Source organism: Cavia porcellus, unplaced genomic scaffold (assembly GCF_034190915.1).
Source record: "Cavia porcellus strain 051 isolate PalLab524CR breed Dunkin Hartley unplaced genomic scaffold, mCavPor4.1 scaffold_19, whole genome shotgun sequence".
In the NCBI taxonomy this organism is placed as follows: Eukaryota; Metazoa; Chordata; class Mammalia; order Rodentia; family Caviidae; genus Cavia; species Cavia porcellus.
In genome coordinates this window covers 32675000-32697846 of record NW_026947502.1, presented here as the reverse complement: position 1 = coordinate 32697846, position 22847 = coordinate 32675000, and the positions used below count along the sequence as shown (strand labels likewise).

The 22847-nt window shown below is 48.8% G+C and overlaps 1 protein-coding gene across 1 annotated transcript in view; it reads right to left on the bottom strand.

Moving 5' to 3' along the window:
• Tgfbi (transforming growth factor beta induced) overlaps positions 1-17082 on the bottom strand; it is a 30421-nt gene extending 13339 nt beyond the window's left edge. Inside the window, exons 1-7 of the mRNA XM_003473267.5 lie at positions 16870-17082; positions 13006-13104; positions 3990-4054; positions 2498-2658; positions 2012-2176; positions 1599-1745; positions 16-157 (exon numbers count right to left, since the gene is read on the bottom strand). Of these exons, the coding sequence (XP_003473315.1) occupies positions 16-157; positions 1599-1745; positions 2012-2176; positions 2498-2658; positions 3990-4054; positions 13006-13104; positions 16870-17003 (913 nt within the window). The 5' untranslated portion in view covers positions 17004-17082. The remainder of the gene's footprint in view (positions 1-15; positions 158-1598; positions 1746-2011; positions 2177-2497; positions 2659-3989; positions 4055-13005; positions 13105-16869) is intronic.
• Positions 17083-22847: the final 5765 nt, after the last annotated feature.

The following is a 22847-nucleotide window of genomic DNA, read 5'->3' as shown; positions in this document are numbered from 1 at the left end:
ACTGAGTGTCCTTACCTCTCAGGGCCTCTGGATCACCCAGGATTCTGTTCAGAGTCTCAGCAGGGATCTTCTCAAAGGCTTCATTGGTTGGCGCCAAGAGCGTGAACTGGCCATCGCCCTCAAGCAGGGTGTTGAGCCCTGATGCAGCTACAGCAGCCTGTGAGACGGAAGAATGAATGCTCCCTGAAGGCTCTGGGTTCGGCCAGGCAAGATGCACAGGCATCCTTGCATGTTCTCCCTTGGGGACTCAAGGCCCAAGACGGAAAGAGAACCTGGTCTGTGCGCCAGTCAAACTGGCCACCTTTCAAGTGCTTCTTAACCTCCTTCAGGTCTTTGCTCTTAATTCTCTATGCCCTTTCCTCTTTCTTCGCTTTTTAAACTCTTATTCTTTTTTCAGGCCTTAACACAGTTTCTCTGGGATGCCCACTGGGCATCTGTCCCCACTCCCAAGCCTCCAGGCAAAGTGAGTCTGTCTGGTAGAGAAACTCCTTCAGCTTGCCACCATCTAGCAATTATAATTCCATAATTATTGGAATTTTTGATTTATGTGATCTCCAGCATGGCACAATAATTGGGAGGTAGCAGGTACTTAGTAAGCATGTGTTAGAAAGAAGGGAATATGGGCATGGAAGGCAGGTCCAAGGGGAGAAGGATTATTTGCTCAAACTAAAGATCAAGAGATTAGTCAAAAGGACCAAATTCTATTAACCAAGATATATGGCAACAGCTTTGTGGCAATATCCTTCCCTTGAATATCTCTGTGCCTTACGTGCCCCAGAAGAAAGGCAGGGGACAAGAACCTGGGAAGTAGTCTCCCAGCGCTCTCTAGGGCCAGCTAACAGCTGTCCCCACTTGCTGAGGCCCATCTGGCTTGAGTGTGTTTATCTCTCTGTGTTGGAGATCTCCAGGGAGATCTCCACTCCCACTGGTATCCTTTGTGGTTAGAAAGTTCTCCTTGACCCAGGGCAAAAGCCCTGACAAGGCAGCCTGCATTCACTTCCTCCTGAGCGGATGCTGCCAAAAGGAACGCCCATTGGCCCCTCCAGTGGTAAGACAGATGCCTGCTGGGCATGGGGGAAGGAAGTGTTCTTATGGCCCCAAAGCAGTGACAAGCCAGCCTACAGGTAGAACAAGAAGAACGTGGGCTCCTGTGTTCATACGGTGGCCTCTCTGCCAGATCTGAGGTCCTTGGAAATGAACATAGTTGGAGGAGTCATCCAGTGTAGGGATGTGTGGTCCAGAAGCATTACATAGCCTGACAGGCCATTTATTCCAGTGCCCCCCATATGGGAGCCAGCATCAAGAGGATGGGTCCTCCTACCTACACAACCCACAGTGAGAACCCAGGCAGCTGAGGGCTTAGAGGACCCCTTTTTGCTACTGCCACACAGAACTTTCCAGGGGAGGCAAGAAAAGGGAAGCATTACAAAAGAACACAGGAGGTATTTCACAGGGTAGGTGAAGTTAAGCATCTAATTAGTGGACTCTCCCTAGTTTCCTCCACCCAGGAGACCTTCAGACATCCTCTGCTCCTCCAACAAAAGAGATCCCACCAGCCCTTCTCTTGGCTCGCTCTGCGTCACTGGGCAGCCTCTCACCCGAAGTGTCTCAAAGGTGTCCTCAATCTCTATGATCTGCTGAATGCTGTTGGTGATGGTGGTGATGACTTTATCGATGAGATGCACCACACCATTGGTTGCATGGTGGTCAGCTTTCAGCAGTCGAGCGCAGTTGACAGTTACAATCTGCCCAAAGAAGAATCAAGGGTGAAGTTGATAACACAAGGAAGACCAAAACCTGGGAGCCTCAAGGTGGATGGACAGGGCCTCCACATATAGCAGCAGAATGCAGCTCTGCCTGGTGTGGAACAGGAGCACCATGGAGCTCAGGAGCAGAGGATACCAATGGGCTCCCATATTGTAGGACAGAACCCAGAAAGTCATCTTATCTATGGGGCAGACATGGGCTCATTATGCACAAAACAGTGTTGTGTGACTGCGTCTGCACCTACCCCATTGGGATAGTGATGGATCTGGATGTTGGAATTCTGGTACATGGAGGTGAGGGCCATGCCATGCTTCAGTTCTTCGGTCAGGACCCGCCTGTCCACCATGTGGTAGCGAAGAGCATTGAGCAGCTCGATGTTGACATTGCTCACTAGGGAATCCAGCACTTCCTAGAAGAAAGGGTGATGTGACAGTTACTGGGCTTTAGATCTCACATTCAAAGGATGGGCCCCTGCTCCCCTGGGAAGCATGCTTTCTAAGTCCCAAGTGAACACGGGCCTCCCTTCTGCCAAGGACCCCTCCTCAGGACTGCCAAGGCTTGCCTGCCTCAGACGGGATGGACAGGAAGAGACTCAGTCTACTCCCTGGAGGGTTATGGGAAAAGCTTTCAGAAACAGTCGCTGTAGCATCCCATTCTTCACATGTGCCCAGGCCTCAGGGACTGGGTGGGTCCCTGGAAGAGCCCTCTGGGCAGAAGGAGATTGTCTCACCGCTGGCAGGGAAGCCCAGGCCTCATTGCTAGGGGCAAAGATGGTGAAGCTGCCAGGGCCTTCCATCTCAGGCCTCAGCTTCTCTGTGCGGTCCGTGTACAGCTGCGTGGTGGTGGATCCAACAACTCCCAGGGTCTCATAAAGGTTTGAAAGTGGAAGGGCTGCAGGGACAGAGGACAAAACAGGGATAACTGCTGGGGCCACCCCAACCTAAACACCTACTCTTCCTTCTCTGCCAGAGAGGTACTAGGTGATGGGGGGGGGGGAGTAAAGAAATGGCAAAAAGCCCAGAGTCAACGCCTGGGGAGCTCAAGGCTTGCTGTATGTTTCTTAAAATGTCTCAGTAAGTCAGCTGTCTGTCTATGTGAACATAGCTAATAGGTAATTTCTAATTATTTTAAACATAGGAAAGCAAAGCTTTTATTCCTAGACATTTGTATAATAAGGGCAAGCGTATATATCCAGAAACAGATATCCTAACTCTAACCTAGTGTTACAGATTATCTAGGTATTAACACTAGTTCCCTAATGGCCTCTACTAGAATAAAATTTTTGAGATACTTTCTGCATTTGCAGGTAATAAAATGTTATTTCTACAAAGCGGCCTGAAGTAGAGAAAAGCCTTCTTGGAGAGGGTACCAAGTGTTCATTTTAAGAGTTCTGAACCAGGGTCCAGAGGCTGAGCTCCCTTTTAAAGCTAAACTCCTTTCCCTTGCCCTTCACCCTACTTCCACTAAGGTCAGTGATACCACCACCCCACCCATGCCAACATCGGCCTCTCTGTGGCTTCAATACCAACTCAGTATCCCGCCCTTTCAAGTTTCAATCTCATCTTCTTAATTTAAACAAAAGTTTATGTTTCCAAGTTAAAATGCAAACCCTGCTGCACAGTTGCTGGTGATATGTGACACTAAAGCACCTAAGATTCACAGGTGTCACACTGTCTTTGACCCAATGTGGCCGGCCATTCATGGCACTCTTGGTTGGTGCTAGGTGAGCCACTTGGGCTGTGGTTTTCCTCTCTGTTGCTCCCCTGGGCTGTGTTTAGATATATAGTAAATTGTGGTGGCTTAGGGTTCCCTGCCCAGCCAGAGACCAACTTATCCTATCTGCTCTCTAACAGGGCTGATGGGAACCAGTGAGCTGTCAGGCCAACCCTGCTGGATGTGTTCAGAATCACTGCTAGATAGAGTCAAGGCCAGGAGCCTGTATGACTTAGGAGAGGCCTCTACTAGAGTCAGGCTAGAAGTGGAGTTTGCTCCACCAGCTTGTTGAGAGGTCAGGAGGAGCATCTCAGGGAACCCATTACTTCTCAGGGAGTCCATTCTCTACCTCTGAAATGGGGCCTAGACGCCAGTGAGCACATGGGAGAATCCGAGCATGCCTCATCCCACAGGGCCCTACCCAGACTCCTCTGCCTTTTATGCTGGTCCCCCTGCCCCTCCTACTTCAGCCTCTAGTCACACTCCGAGACCGAGTCTGGCTCGTTCACCTGCTGGGCAGCCTTTCTCTCCCGGGACCTTTTCATATCCTGGACAGCACTCGTAGCTGATGACCCTGTAACGAGATTCACACATGTGTGTCAGGCAGGGTTTCACTCCTCACGTGCCTTCAGGCCCTCCCCAGGCACAGTCGCCTCAGTAACCAAGGAAGAGGAAGGACACAGTGCAGCACCTTCCCCCTAAAAAGTCACTAACAATATATATAACTGTGCATTTCATTGTCAAAGAGCTGCTTACTTTACCTTGGCCCAGAGAATGATCCTGATGGCTGTCAATACCTACAGAAAACCAGCCGGAGGACTGCATTGGGATAGCTTATTTGATAGTGTGGTTAGAAAACACAGCTTTACCAAGGATTTATCTCAAACACAATGCCAGGGAAATCCACTGCTAACTTGAAGCCTGCCCTATGCCAGCCAGCCCCATCTCCTCTCTGGGTCGCACTTTCCTTGTCTCTAAAATGCATCTCTGAATGAGGCAGAAGGGGAGGTGGTGGAGAACTCATTGGATTAAGTCTCTCACGTATTTCTGCTTCTCCGGTTCTATAACTAAAAAGGGTGGGGTATATGTGATCATCACGTTTTTCTCAGTCTTCACAATCCAATTTTAAGATAAAAACAAAGCTCTTATGGATGTTTTTTCTGTTTAAATTAAAAATTCTGAATAAATATACCTCGTGGTTACAAATGGGAAATATACAAAAGATTATATCTCCCAAACACCCTCATCCTTTCGCCCACTGTCTCCCAGGAGGTACCAATATCACCAGTTTCCAGAAGGGTCTGCATGCAGAAAAACACCAGCACGGAAGTGCACAGTTTTGACCCACGAAAACACCTGTTTAGGATAACTGAAAACCTTCTCTTCTCCTTATTTAGCGAGCCCATTATGGGACATTGACCACCATCTCCAGGTCTGAAAGACATAGCTTCAGCCAACCTGAGATTCTGAAAAGGCACAAAACACTGTGGGAATTTTAAATATTGCTTTAAGGAAAGGAGAATTCCAAAGTCTGTTCCATGGAACACTTGCTTTAAAGCTCAACCTCCACATTCGGCTGAAGTCCTTCAGCAAGGGGAAACAGCCGTGTTCTCTCTCCCTTACTCCTCACCATGGATACACCCTCTGAGATGAATGAGAAGCCAGACTGGAACCGAAGTGAGTGTTACCAGAGTTATTCACGTGTGATGTCTGATGGCATCACCGTGAGACAGGTAGGCGGAATGAGAAGAAACACAGCTGCGGGGTGCTGGGGGTACTTTAGGGTGCCCGCAGGATCTTGTGCCCATGAATGCAGCTGGAATCAGCTCAAGCTGTGTATGTCACAAAAGTAGAAATGGGCTCCCCAGAAAGGACTGAGGAGTGACAAATTCCACATTGCTGTTTGCTCTCTCTGCCTCCTGCTTCTTCCTCCCCCTTCCTCTCCTCTTCCTCCCACAGGTTCCTTCCTAGCCTTGCATCTCTGCTTATAACATCTTGGCCCAGCTACAATTTTACCTTCAGCAACTAAAGTCTTTTTTGCATCTAAAGAACTGGCTGATACACAACTTGTGAAAAATGGTTTAAGAGGAACAGTTCCACAATCAGGAGACTTGGTTTCTGACCCACTGGTAAATAGCTAAGTGACTTTGAAAATTCATGGCTGTGTCTGGTCTCCGTTTCTTGATCTATAAAATGGGGTAAAAAAACTAGGTGATTTCTAAATTTCTTCCGATGTCACACTCACAGTTTTAGTCAGTGGGCTGATACCTCGGGACTGAGAGGCATTCTCTCACAGAGTGAGATGGCATGTGCCAACTTCCTCCAGCTAAGTCCAGGAAGAGTGCCAAGCCTTGAGTGCATAGCACCTGGGACATCTTTGTGTGAGACTCAAGGATTTCTTTGATAAATACTAGGGTCCTGTGGCTGGAGCTAGGGAGGTGGGATTAGGCAAGACCCTCCCCAACCGTGTGCTTAATTTCTTTCCCAAAGTGGCTGTGTGAAATTCCAGAGTTGGAGCTGCGCATTGGAAAAAGTCTTATCCACAAAATCCTCATCTCTGGGGTCCCCTGCACACAGGGGTGCAGCATACCCCACAGCTTGGAACTCCCAGCCAATCAGCCGAAGATCTGATTTCAAAACTGTTGGTGTCTGAGTTTCATTCCAAAATCTGCAGGAGAGCTGACTAGTTCAATGGCCTCACCAGGATTTGGGGAGGACCAAAGAAACCCAGCTTCCTGAATGTGAATGTCCTGGTTCCTGGTGTGTGTGTGTGTGTGTGTGTGTGTGTGTGTGTGTGTGTGTGTGTGTAGGAAGAATAGAGAATGACACCAGGAGAAATAGAGGACAGAGGGGCTGGGGAGGAAGGGACAGATGGAAGTAAAACAGTCTTGGATGGTGACATCTAGGATGGAATCAGAAAGAAAGCTGCAGGGCTCTGAGGGGCACTGTGGTCTCAGAAGATCCCAGGTGGGTAGGGGCAGCCCTAACACTCTTCTCATACTTCACCACATCCATGGTTTTGTTGCTGTTGCTTTTGCTGTTGTTATGTACACATCTGAGGAAAGCAAGCTATTTGACCTATGTTATCCCTAGCATGGTCCAGGCTAGCCCTGCTCAGCACTCTGTGCTTCCCCAGGTGGGCTCTCTACACTCCTATCTCGCTGTAGCTAGACCAGGTCACACACGGAAGGTTTCTGCAGCAAGCTCCCGTGGCAGAGGGTCAGCCTCTGAGACTTCAAAGCCTCCCTAGCCGAAGGATTTATCCTGGTTACCTGACCTCAGATCTCTCCCAGGAAGCTTTCTCTTCATCCTCTTCCTGCACAGGAGGGCAAATTTGCCAGAGCATACCACCCTTACAGCTTGTGGTGGCTCCACAGCTGGTGGGTTCCCTGCTTCCAGCTGATCCAACAATACCAGCCTGCCTGGCCCCACAGAAGCAGAAGGCAGCTAGAAATTGTAGACTGGGAAGAGAGTTCATTGAGATGACCTTCCACGTAGTCTGCCCTACCTCCCAGGTCCCAGGGCTGCACTCTGCCTAGGCTCTGTTTCTGGGGAGAACAGAGACGTTTGGGGAAGATGGACTGGGGCTTGAGCATAAGGCTGGGTTTGATGCCATCTAGGAGAAGTGCAGAAAGTTCAGAAGCCACAAGGAGTCTCCTGTCCACGCTCCCCAGTTGCTAGGTACTCCTGAAGGCAAACAATCAATCTCTTGGTCTCTAGCTGTCACCTCGTCAGCTAAAGCCACTCTGATTAAATGTTCCTGGCTTCGACTTGGGCAAAGTCAAATACAGAAAAACTTCAGGTCAGAAAAGCACCCTCTCTAGGGCAGTGAGCTACTAACTACCCTGTTCTAGCTTCTCAGTATAGAAGAATAATTTGAGGATGAAATTAAGAGGAAAAAATGCCTGACTTAGAAGGGCATTGAGATCAAAGGAGGGGTGGGCGAAAGGAGAGTGTCAGTGCGAGGTCTAAGTGTAGGGATGTGCGAGAAGCTGTCCTCCACTCCCCTCCAACATCTTCACTCAGGGCTGGACAGGGTGAAGTAATTGTTCGTTTTCTCCCCAACGTCATTTCCCACAAAGTCCATGTAAAGTTAACACAGTCGCTCTCCAACTGTGCTTTACAGGTTCAGTAGCTCCCCTGGCTGTGAACGCTCAGGCATTACCTGGACTTTGGGAAGAGATGGAGCAAAGAGTGGAGACAACAGCCCCTCTCCTGTGACAGAAGGTAAACCATCCAGTGTTTCCAAGAGGAGTCACAGAGCACACAGACCTGTGGCATCTGGACATTGGGCAGACCCCAGGGATTGCCTGCCTGGGGTGGCTCTGGTTTGTTTCTCTCACTGCTGGCCTTGGGAAGGTGGGTGAGCTGATTCCTGAGGTCTCAGGTAGAAAGTCAGGACTCACTTAGATGACTGCCAGTAAAGGCTTGTGCCAGTGCCACTGAGCACAAGCCAGCCTGGGTGGTGGAGACCTCAGACAATGGTGGCAAATGTTTATATGTGGTATTTGGGGTATTTCAGGGCACTCTAGGATGTTGACTGAGTCCCCATTGATTCCCATATCGGAATGAGGTTTTGAGGATCCCTCTTGCTACAGGGGATCCTCATGACCATCACACTGGGAATGAGCAACTGAGATAAGGTTGGTGCTGGGCAGGCTGGAGGTTACAGGGCTTCTGTGGCCCCAAGGCGGCCTTAAATCTGGGACTCACAGCCAAAGGTTTCGGGGGCCACAGAGAGAAGCCCTCTCACTTGGGCCTCTCCTGTGTCACTGACACTGGTCGTTAGTCATGATTCTTTCTGGGGTGGCACATAGAGAAAACAGACCTCCCCCATGCACCAGTGGGTGAGTTTGAGTAAAATGCCCAGGCTGCTGAGCTTCAGTTCTCCCATCTCAAGTAGGCTAATTCCTCCTCAGATCACAGAGTGACTCCATGACATGTGTGTGAGCTTATGCACACGCAGCACAAACAGAAGCTTGATATCTATTGAATGCTTCATTATTGAGCTTTTTCTAAAAAATCTAGACAAATGAAAGCATGACAGTTCAGATAGAAACTTTAAAGTGGAAGGGAAGTTAAAACCATGTCCTCCACGAGACTAGAGATTGCGATAATCTTACACAATACATTAGTGGAACTCAAAAAATAGGGCCTGTATTCATTTTCTATAGTTTGCTATAACATTATTATAAATTTTATAGTTTAAAGCAATACAAATTTATTGCATTATAGTTCTATAAGCCAGAGTCAGTGATCTGCCTATGGGGTTAAAATGATACATTGAGTTCTAACCAGGGGCTAAAGGATTCACCCATTCTTTGCCTTTTCCTGCTCCCAGAGGTTGCTGCATGCCTTAGATTGTGGCCCCATCAGCCCAATTTCAGCTTTCGCTATCACATTCCTTTTGTGATTCTACCTAATAGGCCCCCTCTTATAATAGAGGACCTTGTGGTTACACTGGACTCACCACATAAGCCAGGACAATCATTTTCTCACAAGATCCTTAATCACGTTTGCAAAAAGTCCCTTTCTGTATGTAAGGGAACATATTTGTAGTTCTGCAGATTAGGATGGAGGTACCTTTAGGGGTACCTCTGCCTATCGCAGGTCTTTATGCCATATAGCATATAAGTGCATGCCAGATTCTCAGTAGAGCAAATAGCTATGTCAGCTAAGCAGCCTCCTGATCTGAAGAGTGGTAAGAGCCTGCAGGAAATACTACCAATAGATGTGTTTGGTGAATCTCTGGTGTTTGCTGCATGTTCAGGCTCCATTACTTCAGAGCAGAGTGTCTATGGGGTCCCAGCTAGTTGCACAGTAAATATGAAACAGGGAAGGAGGCATACGTCTGCAGACCTACATGGCTTTTCACTGTTCTCTTCCTTTTCCTCTTGGGTTCAAGGTTACGGGACACAGGAAGAGGAGAAGGAGGTTGGCTCTTCGTCAGCTTCATGGCAGATGTCTCTGAGTGCCCTTCTCAGGAAACAGACCTAACAGGTGGCAAAGCTTGACCATGTCCCAGCTGCCTTCCAGTAAAAGGTGAATTGTAAGCTTTAATGCGTGGCTGAAGCAGTCTTATTCTGCCTCTGCATAAAGCAGCGCTTGCTACTACAGAATCGGTAGTGTCCTGACAGCACACCTTAGCTCCAGGGAACAGCTTTTGCACTAGTGAAATGCATTACTCATGAAATAATTTCAAGACTTAGATGGACAATGCCACTCTTCCAACTTGCCAGCTTCCACATCAATCCTCCCTGGGCCATGTTTGTGATGGCTGAGATTTTGCTATGACAGTGACATCTCCATGATGTCACCTTTGACCTGGCTGATATACAGAATCCTTTCTCCAGGGCTCACACAAAAGAGCCCTGCTGAGAGGCAGCCAGGTTTCCTAGCCACAATCTCCTACACCTTTGCTCAAGCTGCCAAATAAGAAAATTTTATGGTTCCCAATCAAATCAGGTTCTGAAATCATAGAGTGCAGTGCCATCTGCCTCCCCCATCCCTCTTTGATTAGCCATTGTAGCACCCTGGTGATCTTTAGGATCTGAAATGAAGGCTAAAGTGAATTTTTAAGTAAAAATTCATTCAAACCCTGAAACAAAGGTTCACTGGTAACTCCTTCCTACAATAAAACCCATACGTCCACTTGACACATTGGCATTGTACCAATCTCAGATTCTTTCTTTGGGAATGCAGAAAAGCCACTGTGATTCCACTGCTTCACCTGACAAGGACTGTGCTGACTGTGACCAATCCCCTGTCTTCCCAGAGGTGAACTTGAGGGCCTCACGGTAACAGTCAAGTGGCTGCAGGTCCGGGCTCATCAGGCCTGTCCTTGTGTTTCTGTGTGACCCTATACCACAAGGTCTTCACTCCAAAGCAACTTAGTGATTGCTTCCTTTCTGCTTTCAGTTCAAATTTTTCCTTCCAGTTTTGGGCCCCTTGAGGACCTGTGCTGTCCCCTTCCCCCACGAAGCTTTGCTTCCTTGTATTCCAACATACACATCTGCTAGAGCCTCTTCTCCGGAGTCCTGCTGAGAAAATGCTCACTGCCTATGCCTGCCCGGCTGAGACAGTCCTCTGCTCCAAGCGTCACCCTGCTCCCATTTCTCAGCCTGGTCTTCATCCAACTACATGCACGTAGGGACCTACTCTCCAGAGGGTGACCCTGACTCCAGCCTGCACAGTCTCTCCCCTCCCCACCTTACCAACTACACAAAACAGTTCAGTCTGACCATGTGGTAGTCAGATGGCAACCCCTCAGGGGTCACAGGTATATAAATGTATCTTTTGGCTCTGGGGCCCAGCAGAAATGAATTCAACCTCTTCCTCTTTCCCTTTGAGTTCTCTTGTTCCCTTCAACTCCGTGCCACCTCCTGACACCACATCTGATGCTCCAGGAAGAGCCTCTCTTGTCCTGAATAGTGAAGTTTGCTATCCATTCACACTTTTCTGTCCTCATTTTCTTTTTTTTGAAGCTGCCCCCAAACAATGGCCACAGTGAAGAGCTGAAGAATATCTTTTCCTTTTGACTTTGCAAGGACAATAGCAGGGCCTGGGTACTGGGCTTTGCCTGACTCAGCTCTAAATCTCACTTCCCCACCACACCCCCATACACATCCCCCTTCCCTGGAACATTTTATCTACAGAGCTCTGTTGCTGGTGCCTTTTGCTGGCGCACACTTAGAGAAAGATGCAAGAGTCAATAAGCCAACGTGTCAGCCTGGAAGCCGCTGAAGAAAGCCATCAAGCTACTGGTAATTCGTTGGGCAAATGCTTCAACACAAGGGCACCTGAAGCAGCACGGCAGGTACTGCCCTGTAGTCACTTTGATGGAAGAGGTTGATATTACAGCTGGGCCCCATGTTGCCAGAAATCAGAACTAACCAAATGGCTCTGAGATGTGAAGAGCTGTTTTTTTGCATTTTGGTGATGGTCCAAGAAATAATGATATGGTGTTCTATATTCAATTAATTAACTGCTTCTTTAAGTAGATAATGAAAGCAATTAATCAGCACCAAAGGTATTATTATACTTTAAATTTAGGCAGCATGGAAGCATGTATGGTATAGAATTTGCATAATCTCTTTTTGTTCAAAACAGCAAAAATTATTGCTGAGTCCAATGCTCTCTTCCAGATTTATTAAAATGGGCTCTATCTTGTGCAACTCTTAGATTTGAAGCTGGGCTTTTGGTCAAGGAGGGAAGCAGCCTCCACAGACCTGCCCTGCACAGGCTCCCAGGGAAGGGCTGGTTTCTCTCCAGTCCTGCCATGCTTTCTGATTTCCCTTGATTCAGATGAGGATTGAAAATTGCCTGACATAATAAGAGTCACATAGTGGGATACTTGTTTCCAAGAACAGCTTTAAGGAAAGAGCATTTTCCCTTCCTTCATTTGGTTATTAAGTTGGAGGAAATGGCTGCTTGAAAACAACATCACAAGCAATAAATGTAAAAATCCCTAACAGTGGGAGAAGCTCGGAGTAGGTGCTTAGAGTCTCTTAATCCACCTATTGCAGACAAGAGGAAGGTCTGACCCCACAGGTGGCTCAGAAGGTTTTGCACAGCACCTTTGCCTCTGCCTAACAGCCAGCTAGAGATCTGTTGACGGTGCCAAAACAGATTTGCTTTACCCAGCACTCTGCTAGAGCACGTAGCCTACCTTGTTTCTAGAAAACAGCTAGGCAGTGGGGGGAGGGCTGCCTCTCTTTGTGTTGACAGGGATGCCAACAAGCCCCACTGGTCCACAACCTGTGGGCAGGCTTCCTTCTGTGGGGTCTGGATTTCAAAACTCGGGATAATAATAATAGTAGGTGTGTAATGAGCAGTTACTATGTGCCAGGTACCATATTTCTCCTGTTACGTACAGAATCATAACAATCATCGTAACAAGGAAGGCCTTTAGTTATTTCCATTTTACAGATGAGGTGATTGAGGGTCCTAAACACTAATCCTGCCCAGGTAAGTGGCAGATTCAGAGCTGAGGGGCTGAGTTGGCATCGGAGCCTGCAAGGTCTTAGAAGGCAATGCTGTCCAGTCATGTGCACATTTCTAGGCACTCTGGGTCTCTTTCAGGTATCCAGCTTAGCAGGGCAGGGTAGGGCAGGCTCTTCTTTAGGATAAGTTCGCTCACAGGTTTTCTTTTCCGGAGTCACACACTCACAGCATCTCCATGAAATATTTAGATCACTTAGTAAAGATTAAGAGAAACACACACACACACACACACACACACACACACACACACACTTTTATCCTTATTACAATCTTAATCAGCCCTGAAAAACGTATCCAAGTTCTTGTCAGCAGCCTTAAAAATGCAAAACAAATCGGCCAGCTTCATAAAGTGCCACTCCCGAGCACACAGTTCTCTGACATGTCTGCACATGCATCTCTGTGGCTCCTTAGGCAGCCTGGCCTTTCTGAGGAAGGCTGGCCCAGCCTGGAGGTACCTGCGGCTGGCACACGTGCCGCGTAGTCTCCTTAATGGCTGGTACTCCTGTGGTCACAGATACTCACGTGGGTTTGCCGCAGATTTTCCTCTGGTACCACTGCTTGCAGTTGGTGAAGTACTTCTTGTTGGTGCCGAGGACCTTCTGTACAGCACACACATTGGGGCTAGAAACAAAAGCAACAGTGTCAACCAGATGGTCGGCGTGAGCAGCCACCTTAATGTCTTTTGTACCATGTTGGCCTTCCTGGGTCATCAGAACTACCAAAAAATGAAGGAGAGACAGTCATTCAGCCTTGGTGCCAGGGGTAGTTTTAGGAAAGGCTTTGGTTCCATGCACCTAGATTCCCATCAGCCCCCCTGAAAGCCTCCCCTCAAAACGTTGGTCAAGTCTATCTTACACATCAATATAATTTCATGTATGTTTCTGCTTTGACACAGGCAATTGGTAAGTGCAAATGAGAACATCTTACAATGTTTAAATTACATGTTACAAATCAAGAAAACTATCAATGTCAAAGCTTGACCAAGCAGAGAAGCTCTGAGAGACACCCGAGTTTCTGTGTATCCACACCCCACACTGAGCACATACATACCTGGCCTTCCATGTGCTGCAGGCCCTGGTCTATGTGGGAAGCCCCAGCGACTCCTAGACAGAATCATATACAGACATACTCTGCCTTGACCAGCTGGCTGGCTCTCAGAAACAATCCGCCAAGTGTGTCCACTCTGTCAACCAGGGCACTTGGCCAGCTGCTTTTAGGACAGCTGTGATCAGCGGTGCTCTCCGGGTTAACTCTCAGCTGTTCACTACTTAGACCTCAGCGTGAGTCCTGCTCACCTCAGAATCCCTTCCTCACTGCTTCAGGTAACACCCTTCCCTCCGTCTGCCTACCTGGGGTGCAGCCTTTGTACCACGCTGCCAACAGACCCTACTACTGATGCGAGCGAGAAGTGTAAAGCATTCCTTGTGCACCAAACAGACCCTGTGCTCTGAGTGTCCCAGTGAGGGTGAGAGGAGTCAAGGCTGGACAGGAGACCACAGCCAAAAGTGGACCAGGCACAGGCTGCCTAAGTCCCCAGCAGGGTCTCACCAAATGCCTGTAGCCCCCAGCGGACTTCTAAATGCTTGGCTTCTCTGTTCGCTGCCCAGGTTCACAGGTTAGACAGTCCCTACTGACTCCTGAAAAGTCCCTGCCAGCCCTGTATCCTATTCAGCTTCGTGCAGTCCCAGAAGTTCTTCCCTCTGACCAAGCAGGAAATTACTACTGTCGATGAATTCCCTGCAACTTTCCGTAGGCGGCTGGCGGATCTTCAGTGAGTCTCTGTGGATGTGGCTCCAACATTCCTCCTCAGAGCGAGTTTCCAATGCTGCTGCTCTGTGAGACAGGGGTGGAGGCCGGGGAGCCCTGAGCCTCCTCCTCTCACACTGGGAGTGTGGGTGAGCCGCACACACAGGAAAGTAATACCAAAGTGTAATAAAAAGTGAGTAACCCATTTCTGGGCCTTTTGCCTCCAGCACAGCAGCACTGCTTCGCATATTGGATTTGAAAACCAAGTGTTTCAGGAAGTTCTGTTCAGCTTTTGGTTGTTGATATGCAGAGGTGTGGTTGCGTTTTTACTTCTCTTTTAATGTTACTTTTTTTTTTTCCTTCTTCTCTATGGCAACATAGATATGGCTGGAAGCCAAGAGAGCTTGTCACAGATACTACACTTCTGTTTAGACAAAGTCACTCTGTCTCACTAAGCTGCAATTTCACCATCTGTAAAATGGGAACAACTGCAGTAGATGGATGCCAAAGTGCTGGAGGGCAGTACAGTGGTACCCCTGGGCAAGGCCTAGTGCTCATTTCTTCCCTCACAATGTGGAGCACGCTGCCTGCCCTTCAACTAAGAAAGTTTTCCTTCGTTTTCTCCCAGTCTCACTTGGAATAAGGAGTTGGAGCTTGAACAAGGTCATTAATACAAGGCACCCCACCCATGTGCACAAGACCAGGCAGCCTTGTGGTATTTTCATGGACACTTAGATCAGAGTAAAAGCAGCCATGCCTGCAACATGTGCCTCAGCTTCCGTGCCTGCACAGATCACCAAGAAGGAAGGGCCCAGTGATTTGATCATTTCATCCCTCACAGGCTACTGTGGATCTTTTCAGCTGCACTGCAAGAAGCTGACCAAGAGGATTAGGCTGCAGGGGTATGGATGGGAATTAATGCAATATCTGAAGTTCATAATAAAAGAACATCTGTGTTTTTTTTTTTTTTTTAACTTATTTTCAGCCTGGTCAGTATCTCTTCTGGGCTCTGAAGGGAAGGAGCTTTGCTAGGGACTGTTCTTTATGCAAATCCCTGAATTCCTCTGGGAACACTGCTGTAGCCATGTACAGAGACACCATTCTGGGTGCCTGCTGTGGGCGTGCCCTAGTGATCTTCTCCTAGGTTAGTGGTTAGGAGGCCAAATTCTGGAATACACCTCCCGGGTGGTCTGTGGTCCCCAAACATAACATACTTCATTGGTAAAAAAGGCAGAGGGACCAAAAGTGAAAAGGGCTGAAGTAATAAAAATGTCAGCTGTCACATTTTGACTTTGATGCATCTTTTAATGTCCTTTGCTTCTTTGACCTGCCCCCTCACTCTTATGCATAGGGTCTCAGTCAAAGGTGACTGTTTCACTTCTTAACCACTTCAGGGCACTCCCCCACCCCACTGCTCCTTCCAGGAGGGTGTTGAGGCTGCAGCATCCCTGCTTGATATTCTGCAGGGTGGCCAGACTTGGTCCCAGCACCCCTTTCCCCCACCTGAAGGCCACATGCAGAGGAAACAAAGGGACAGCCTATACCTCCACCCAGATGTGGAAGCCAAGGCTTTTGGGGGGACCTATGAAGTCCACGCTATCTCCTCGCTCCCCAACTGTGAGTACTGATCTGAGAACCCATTTGCTCCATCTCTTGGAAGGTTAGGCATTGCCTGGGGCTTAAATGCCAGAACTCAACAGTATCTGAGCTGCCCCCGAGGTGTCACTACTGGTTTTACCTCAGTGTAAAAAAAGAACTTGGCGCAACCAAGTGGACTGGGAGCCACAGCAAAACCCAGCTGTATGTGAAGCAGGTATGGCCTGGATTGGGATGCAGGAACACTGTCCGCCTCCCGCTGGGTCTGTGCCTAGGTCTCCACTAGGTTGCACCTTCTGCATGGCTCTGTCCTACAGGCAACTCACCTGTAGTGTGTCAAAATGCTGCCTGTAGTGATAATGCCCACACTTACAAACCCTTTTTGCTTTAAGACAGACTCCAAAGTGGTTCCCACACACACTGCGGGATTGTGGGGAAATTCTGGGTCTTCTCAGGACTCAGTTCCCCCATCTCCACAGCATGCTGTACGAAGGCCCTGGGATGTTTGCTTTCCCCTGAACAGGGGCCCTAGCTGCTACCCTGCCCTGCTGTGCCCACAGAACACTGTCTTGGTGCCTGGGGGTGGGTGCAGGATATGGCCAGGTGCACAGAAGCCTGTGTGATGTTGCCACCCATGTGGTCAAAGCCTACTCAGGAGTCACTGGACAACGATCTGGTTGGCAGTACCGCTGGGGGGGGGCTTCCTTGCTGACTCAGGTGCCCTCCCACAATGATACCAATGATCACAGACAGAGAACTGCTTGGCCCCTTCCACCTATGGCTGAGAGAAGAGGCCGAAAGTGGATTCTCTCTCGAGCCCTTGGTCAGCTCCTCCAACCCTTTCCTCTACAAAGTGTCCGGCGCTGACTTTCCCTCCATGGTCCCGCGCTTCTCTGCCTCCACCGGCTAGAGCGCTGGTCTCCTGGAGTCCTGCACTTTGCCTGCTTATTTGGGGCTTTGGGGATTGTTCCTCTCGCTCCCAGCCTGCTTTGATGCCCCAGGCAGCAAGCCCAGCGACCCGTCCCATCCCTTTGCAACGCTTACCCGTGCTGGCGACCCCGGAGCCGGCTGTGCTGCAGCACCAGCTGGTAGGGTGACTTGGCGGGACTCGCTAGGGTCCCCGCAGGGCCCAGGGCCAGCGCCAGGGCGAGGGCCAGCAGCCGCACGAGGAGCGCCATGGAGGGAGAAGACGCGCAGCTTCCGCGGAGCAGGCGCGAGCTGGAGTTGGCGACTCGGGGAAGTGAGAGTCCCGCCGGCCCGCGCCAGGTTAAGTAGGCGGCAGCCGAGGGAGCGGCCAGGGGCGGGGGGCCGGCCGCGCTGGCGCCTCCCATCCCGCGCCCGGCTGCGCTCCGCACCCACTGGCCCCTCCGCGGACGCAGTCACTTTCTTCTCCGGGCTCTCCAGCACCCAGACCCCCTCACTCGTGTCCCCTCTCCTTCCCTCCCTTCCTCTCCAGCCAGCTGGCCCTGCGCACAAAGGGGGAGGTCTCCAAGGAGGCGCCTCAGGCTTCTTCCCAGTGGGGACACTGAGAGTGAGGGGCAACGGTGAAAGCCCCGAGCCCAGGCCTCGCTGATCTGGCTACAAACACTGCAAGAAATGAGAGAATGCTGTGGCCCATCAGACTGGACTGTGCATCCGCACCACCAGACAGGCTCAGGGAAGCACGGATGAGAGCAGATTTTATGGTTGACAGAAGCCCGACAGTGCCAGTGCAGGGCAGGTTGTGTTAGACTGCAGGCTGCACTAGAAACCCTGGAGAAGGGTGGGGTCCTCACCTTGGTACTGACCCCCCCCCCCATCTTGGCAGCACTGCTTGCCAGATACTGGTAGCACTGAGGTGGAAAAGGCAGGACTCCTGCCCCGGAGGAACTCTGAACAAGTAAGCAAGCGTCACGCGGTAGGGAGGGAAGTGTGGTAGGAATCCCAGCACCTATGAATCACCACCCACCTGGTGCTGTTGAAGCTGGAGAGACAGAGGGATAGGCCGATGAGACTTAGGCCCTCTGAAGAAGTTCACGGCAAAGGAGAGCCAGGAGCCAAGCCAAAATGTGCCATGCAAAGAGCTGGCTGGGGCCTGGGGAGTCCAGAGGATGCATGTGGCCCAGACTGATGGTTCTGCTTTCAGATCTGAAGGATGGAAAGGAGTTAGCCAGGCAAAAGGAGGCATGCACTCGGGTTATACAGCTGGCTGAGACGTGAGGGACGGAGCTGAGGGTAGGGGATGAAGGCAGAAGTTAGCAGGGCCCAGGCCTCGCCTAAGAACCCACAGGTGATAGGGAGCAAGCAAGCGACATGGTCAGTATTGTGAGAGGCTTTGAGAAGACCAGATAAGATGAAGGAAATGGATGATCAGTTGGGGACCATGTGGGAGCGTGAATTATGGTAGTAGAGATGTTGATGGAAGGGTATTGTGGTGGATTAACTAATGGTCAGCTTATAACACCCAGATGAACTGAAGCAGCGGGTTCTGGGTGTGGTGGCCGGCCTGAGGACTGTTACCAACAGCATAAAAGGAGAACTGGAGGGGAAGCTGGAGCCCCTGATTCTCCTGGAGAAGCTGACTCGCTGGCTTTGCTGATTGAACTCAGCTGTTCTTAACATTGACGCAGCTCTGGTCTTTACCTTGAGTGTCGCTTGAGGGACATGTGGAATGGGGTGTAGGTTTTCCAGGAGAGGGTGAATCCTTGGGACATACAGAGTGGAAGTGCTTGTGACTCATCCAGGTAGAGGCTTCCATGGGCCACTGGATGTCTGCATGTGGGACTAAAGTGGGATCTACAGGATGGAGATTCATTCTTGTAGAGCAAGACATGGGGGGTGATAGATGGTGGACAGCAGACATGGGCAGAGAGCAATCACAAAGGTAGACGAGTGTTGACAGCAGAGGAGCAGAAACAGAGAGTGTTGAGCTGTCATGGGAGGAAGAAGCTGTTCACAGAGAGGAAAGCTGCACATTAGACAGATCCCAGCACTTCCACGGAGGCAAAGAGGTCACTGGAGACTCAGCTGTGGAGAGCAGGATGGCCGAGGCTGGATATTGCAGTTGGACGGGAAGACAAAGCTATAGAGACGTTGATGTACAGCATAGAAAGGGAAGAGAGAGGATGGGAGTCAGGGAAAGTAGCTCAGGAGAGACTTGGAGAGTTAGAACTTTCATGGAGAGGAGGGAGGGAGGAAATGAAAGCCACAGGAGTGAGAGGGATAGTGAGAATGAGAGCCAGGTGCTAGAAGAGATTGAGGCAGAGTGGTCCTGTTCTGTGCAAGAGGGAGGAGCCTGAGGGCAGAAAGTCATTGAGAGTCTGACTAGGAATGGCAGAGGGGGTGGGAAGAAGCAGGCAGATTGAAGGAAGGTTTTAGTAGCAGCCCTGGAAGACCTGGAAATCCTCAGGCCTGGAGAGTAAGGGAGAGAGGAAGTCAGTTAACTGGGAGGCTCAGAGTTCGAAGACCCTCAAGAGGTGTGCGGCTTGGAGATGCAGATTTGAGGTCACAACCACGAAAGGTGGAGGCAGAAGCCGTGGGCCAGAGGAGCTCCTTGGGAAGAGGAAAGAGAGGAGGAGCAAAAGAAGAAGAGGAGAACCTGGGTGGGAGAAATGGAGAGGCTGAGGAGATCAAGAGAGAGGCAGAAAAGGAATTCTAAAGGGACAGAGAGGCTCAGGAAGATCCAGAAAGACCACAGGAGCAGAGAGTTTCAAAAGCTACTGCCATTGCCATGTGCATTGTATGTGGATGATGGAGGTTATTTAGCTTCACAGAGATTGTGATAATGAGCAGTTCTGAGTGTATGGTTGGTGCTCAGGAACAAAGCTTCAAGGCTACAGAAAGTCTTTTGGAACATTTTAACTCGAGCCTATATTGTTTGCACTGAAGATTAGAGACGGCCCTGACCTTGGGAAAAGCCAAGACCTTCCCTTTCCTGTCGGGAGTCTCATCCAATCTCCCCAGAAGAGACAGGTAATACATTTACTGTCCAGACTGCAGATGAGGGCCAGGCCCAGTGCTAGAGTCCTCTGCCACATGGAGCCCATCCTGTTTGCTGGAGAAGAATGTCAAGAATAAACTTCAGTCTAGAATAAGTAGCTCTCCCCCTACCCCCAAACAGCTTTTCGAGAGAAGAAATTGCTACTCATGCTAGATTGGCTCTGGCTTTAGGCCCCTGGAAGTTAGTTCCAGTTTGTCTACGAATCGCTTTCCTTATCTTGGTATTTACTATCGTTTTATTTGTTTCCTGGAACCTCAGAGAGAAAATCCAAGAAATATAGTAGGAAGAGCACAGGTGATTGCCACATCAGAAAATCCTGACCTTCTGCTCAGCCAGTGGATCAGAGAAGTAGCAGCAGCAGCAGCAGAGCTTTTGTGTCTAGATGAATGACAGTGATGATCCCAAGTTAAGAAAGCAGGGCTCCTCAGGGAGAAGGTGCAGAGCACAGTGGCCTCCTTGAGCCACCATCACAGTCCGAGCTGCTGGATGTGTTTACCAGAAGTTAAGGCAAGAAGTGAAGGAACGTTTGTGGGAAGGGTGTACACTCAGAGCAAGGAAAGCAGCCTTTGTCAGCTCTGCTCAGTGGTTTAGAATGATGCTTGGATTCCCAAGCCAGGATCTCCTGGTGAATGACAGTAGAACAGAGTTTTTGAGGGCTGATACTGGAGGCAGGAGAATCTGGGTTTCAACACTAGCCCTTCTATTTTCTAGTTATATATAAATAATACAGGTTATTCAGCTTCATAGGGATCATGATAAAACCACCTCCTGGGACTCTAGGATAGGTTACATGATGTAATTCAAGTAAAATGGTCAATCTCTATGAGTTGTGATTAACTTTCCCCAGGAATTGTTCTAGAGATCAGTAGAGATCAGTGAAAAAACAATACATATAATTTAGCAACTATGAAAGCAATGATCTGAAGATGCTCATTTAATTGAAAGCAAAGCATTTTTCTGATCCTGACTGTCTGGCTTCCAGCACTGGAAAGTACCCTGGGAATGCAAATGCAGGACTGATTGCAGAAGTTTCTCCTGGGACCAGGGGAACTGACTGCATCACAGCTCTTAGGGAGATGCCCCTTGAGGTCAGCAGCAGGGCCAACTTCCACCTAGCAAGATGCAGGAGCTCTGAGCAAGTCAAGTAATCTCACTAGAACCCTCTTTCTCATCTGTAAAACTGACATTTGATGACTCAGATTTTTCCATGAGCTCAGGAAAGAGATCACAGTAATCAGTAACTGTTTGGATATTAAAAAATGCCAAGCCATGTTCTACCATCCACTGCCTTTCAAAAAACAGAGCCCCATGAACATAAACATGTTCTCCCATTAAGGAATGCTGCTTCTTTGCAGATAGGGTGACACTGCTGGAAGGAGAAGTGGGGTCCCCCTTCCCTAGATGACCCAGAGCCACCAAGGGCAAGCACACCACAAAAGACCTTTTATTTCAGAAGGATTTTTTTCTTTCCATGTTAGAAAATTTAAACAGGAGAAAACAAGGCTTGTTTGGAACAATAATTATAAGACTTTTTCAGCTAATTTAAAGAAATGATTACTTTCACATTTTGTGGTACACACAAGACACCAAAGTCAGTTTTTGAAACAATCCTGTAGTGCATGACAACAGGTCTTAAGTATCAAGGTGATTTAGTTCCGACAAGCTCCACACAAAGAATCTAAGAAAGAATCTGGCTCTGAGGCTGTTGGTGGGAGGACTAGCATTTGGGGCACGACTCACTAGCCTCTGTTCACCCTTTGTCCTTCTTCCCAAAGCATTTGTACATCAGTGGAGAGAAGTGACAGTCATTTCCAGAGGGCACTGGAATTCAGGACTTGCTAGGGAAGAGGAAGGGTAAGTTGAGGCATGGGATATCTAAATTAACCAGGCATGGTGGCACATTCCTACAATCCCAGCTACTTGGGAGACTGAGGCAGGAAGATTGCAAGTCTGAGGTCAACCTGAGCAATTGAACAAGACTCTGTCTCAAACTAAAATAAAAGACATTAGGGATATAGCTCAGTGGTTGAGCACTTACCTAGCACAAATGAGACCCTGGGTTCAATTCTTAGTAACTTAAACACACACACACACACACACACACACACACACACACACACTACATACATTGAAGAGGGAAGTTCTGTTCCATATATAAAGCACAGCACTTAGCACAGTACTTCACATACAATTATGCTATTTACATAAGCAATACAGGCAAGAAGCATTCCAGTTTACTAAAATCAAGGGGACAGTTACAGTACCATTGAAGGGATTTAGAATTGGAAATTTCAACAATCCTCTACAACCTTGCCTCTGAAAATAGCCTGGAAACAGAAGCATCAAAACGATCCCAAAACTTGTCAGAAATTTGGACTCGGACTCGTAAGCCTTCTTTAGACCTACTACTGTCTTTGATGCTGCATGAGACCCCTTGGTGACTTCTGATGCACATCACGATTTGGGAAGTATAAGCCTTAAAGGTTATAATGGATATCTAAGGGTTCAGATGAACCTAAAGTAAGGTTCAACTTACATAACTACTGACAAAACAAGAAATACACCCAAATATGTGCAGTAGTGAGCTGACCATAGAGGAAATCTAACCTTGTCCTGGGGTCCAGCACCCCTGCTGGTTGCCTGCCAGGTAGTTTTTTTCTGTAGGTCTACTTGTTGATATTTGTGTCTTCTACACACTGAACAGGGACAAGAAATTTGGGTTCTGTTTGAGGAATCTTCCATTTTTCTTCCCTCTTAAAGACTGTAGAGGGGGCTGGGACCACAGGTTTGTAACAAGATGAACTTAAAGCAAACTTGCTGTTTAGGGTCCCTAGGAAACAGATAGAAACAGAGCAGCTGTCACGGCCCTGAAATGACATTAGGTCCCCTGTGTTCACTCTGGTAAATGACTGGTTGTTTTCTCAGCTTCTCCAAATACTGCCTTTCTTAATGAGAGCTTACCAAATGCTACTTTCTGGTTAGAACCCAAATTTGTTTTTCAGGGAAATTGATTTTTCAAAAGAGGGTTTCATTGAGTTGGCTC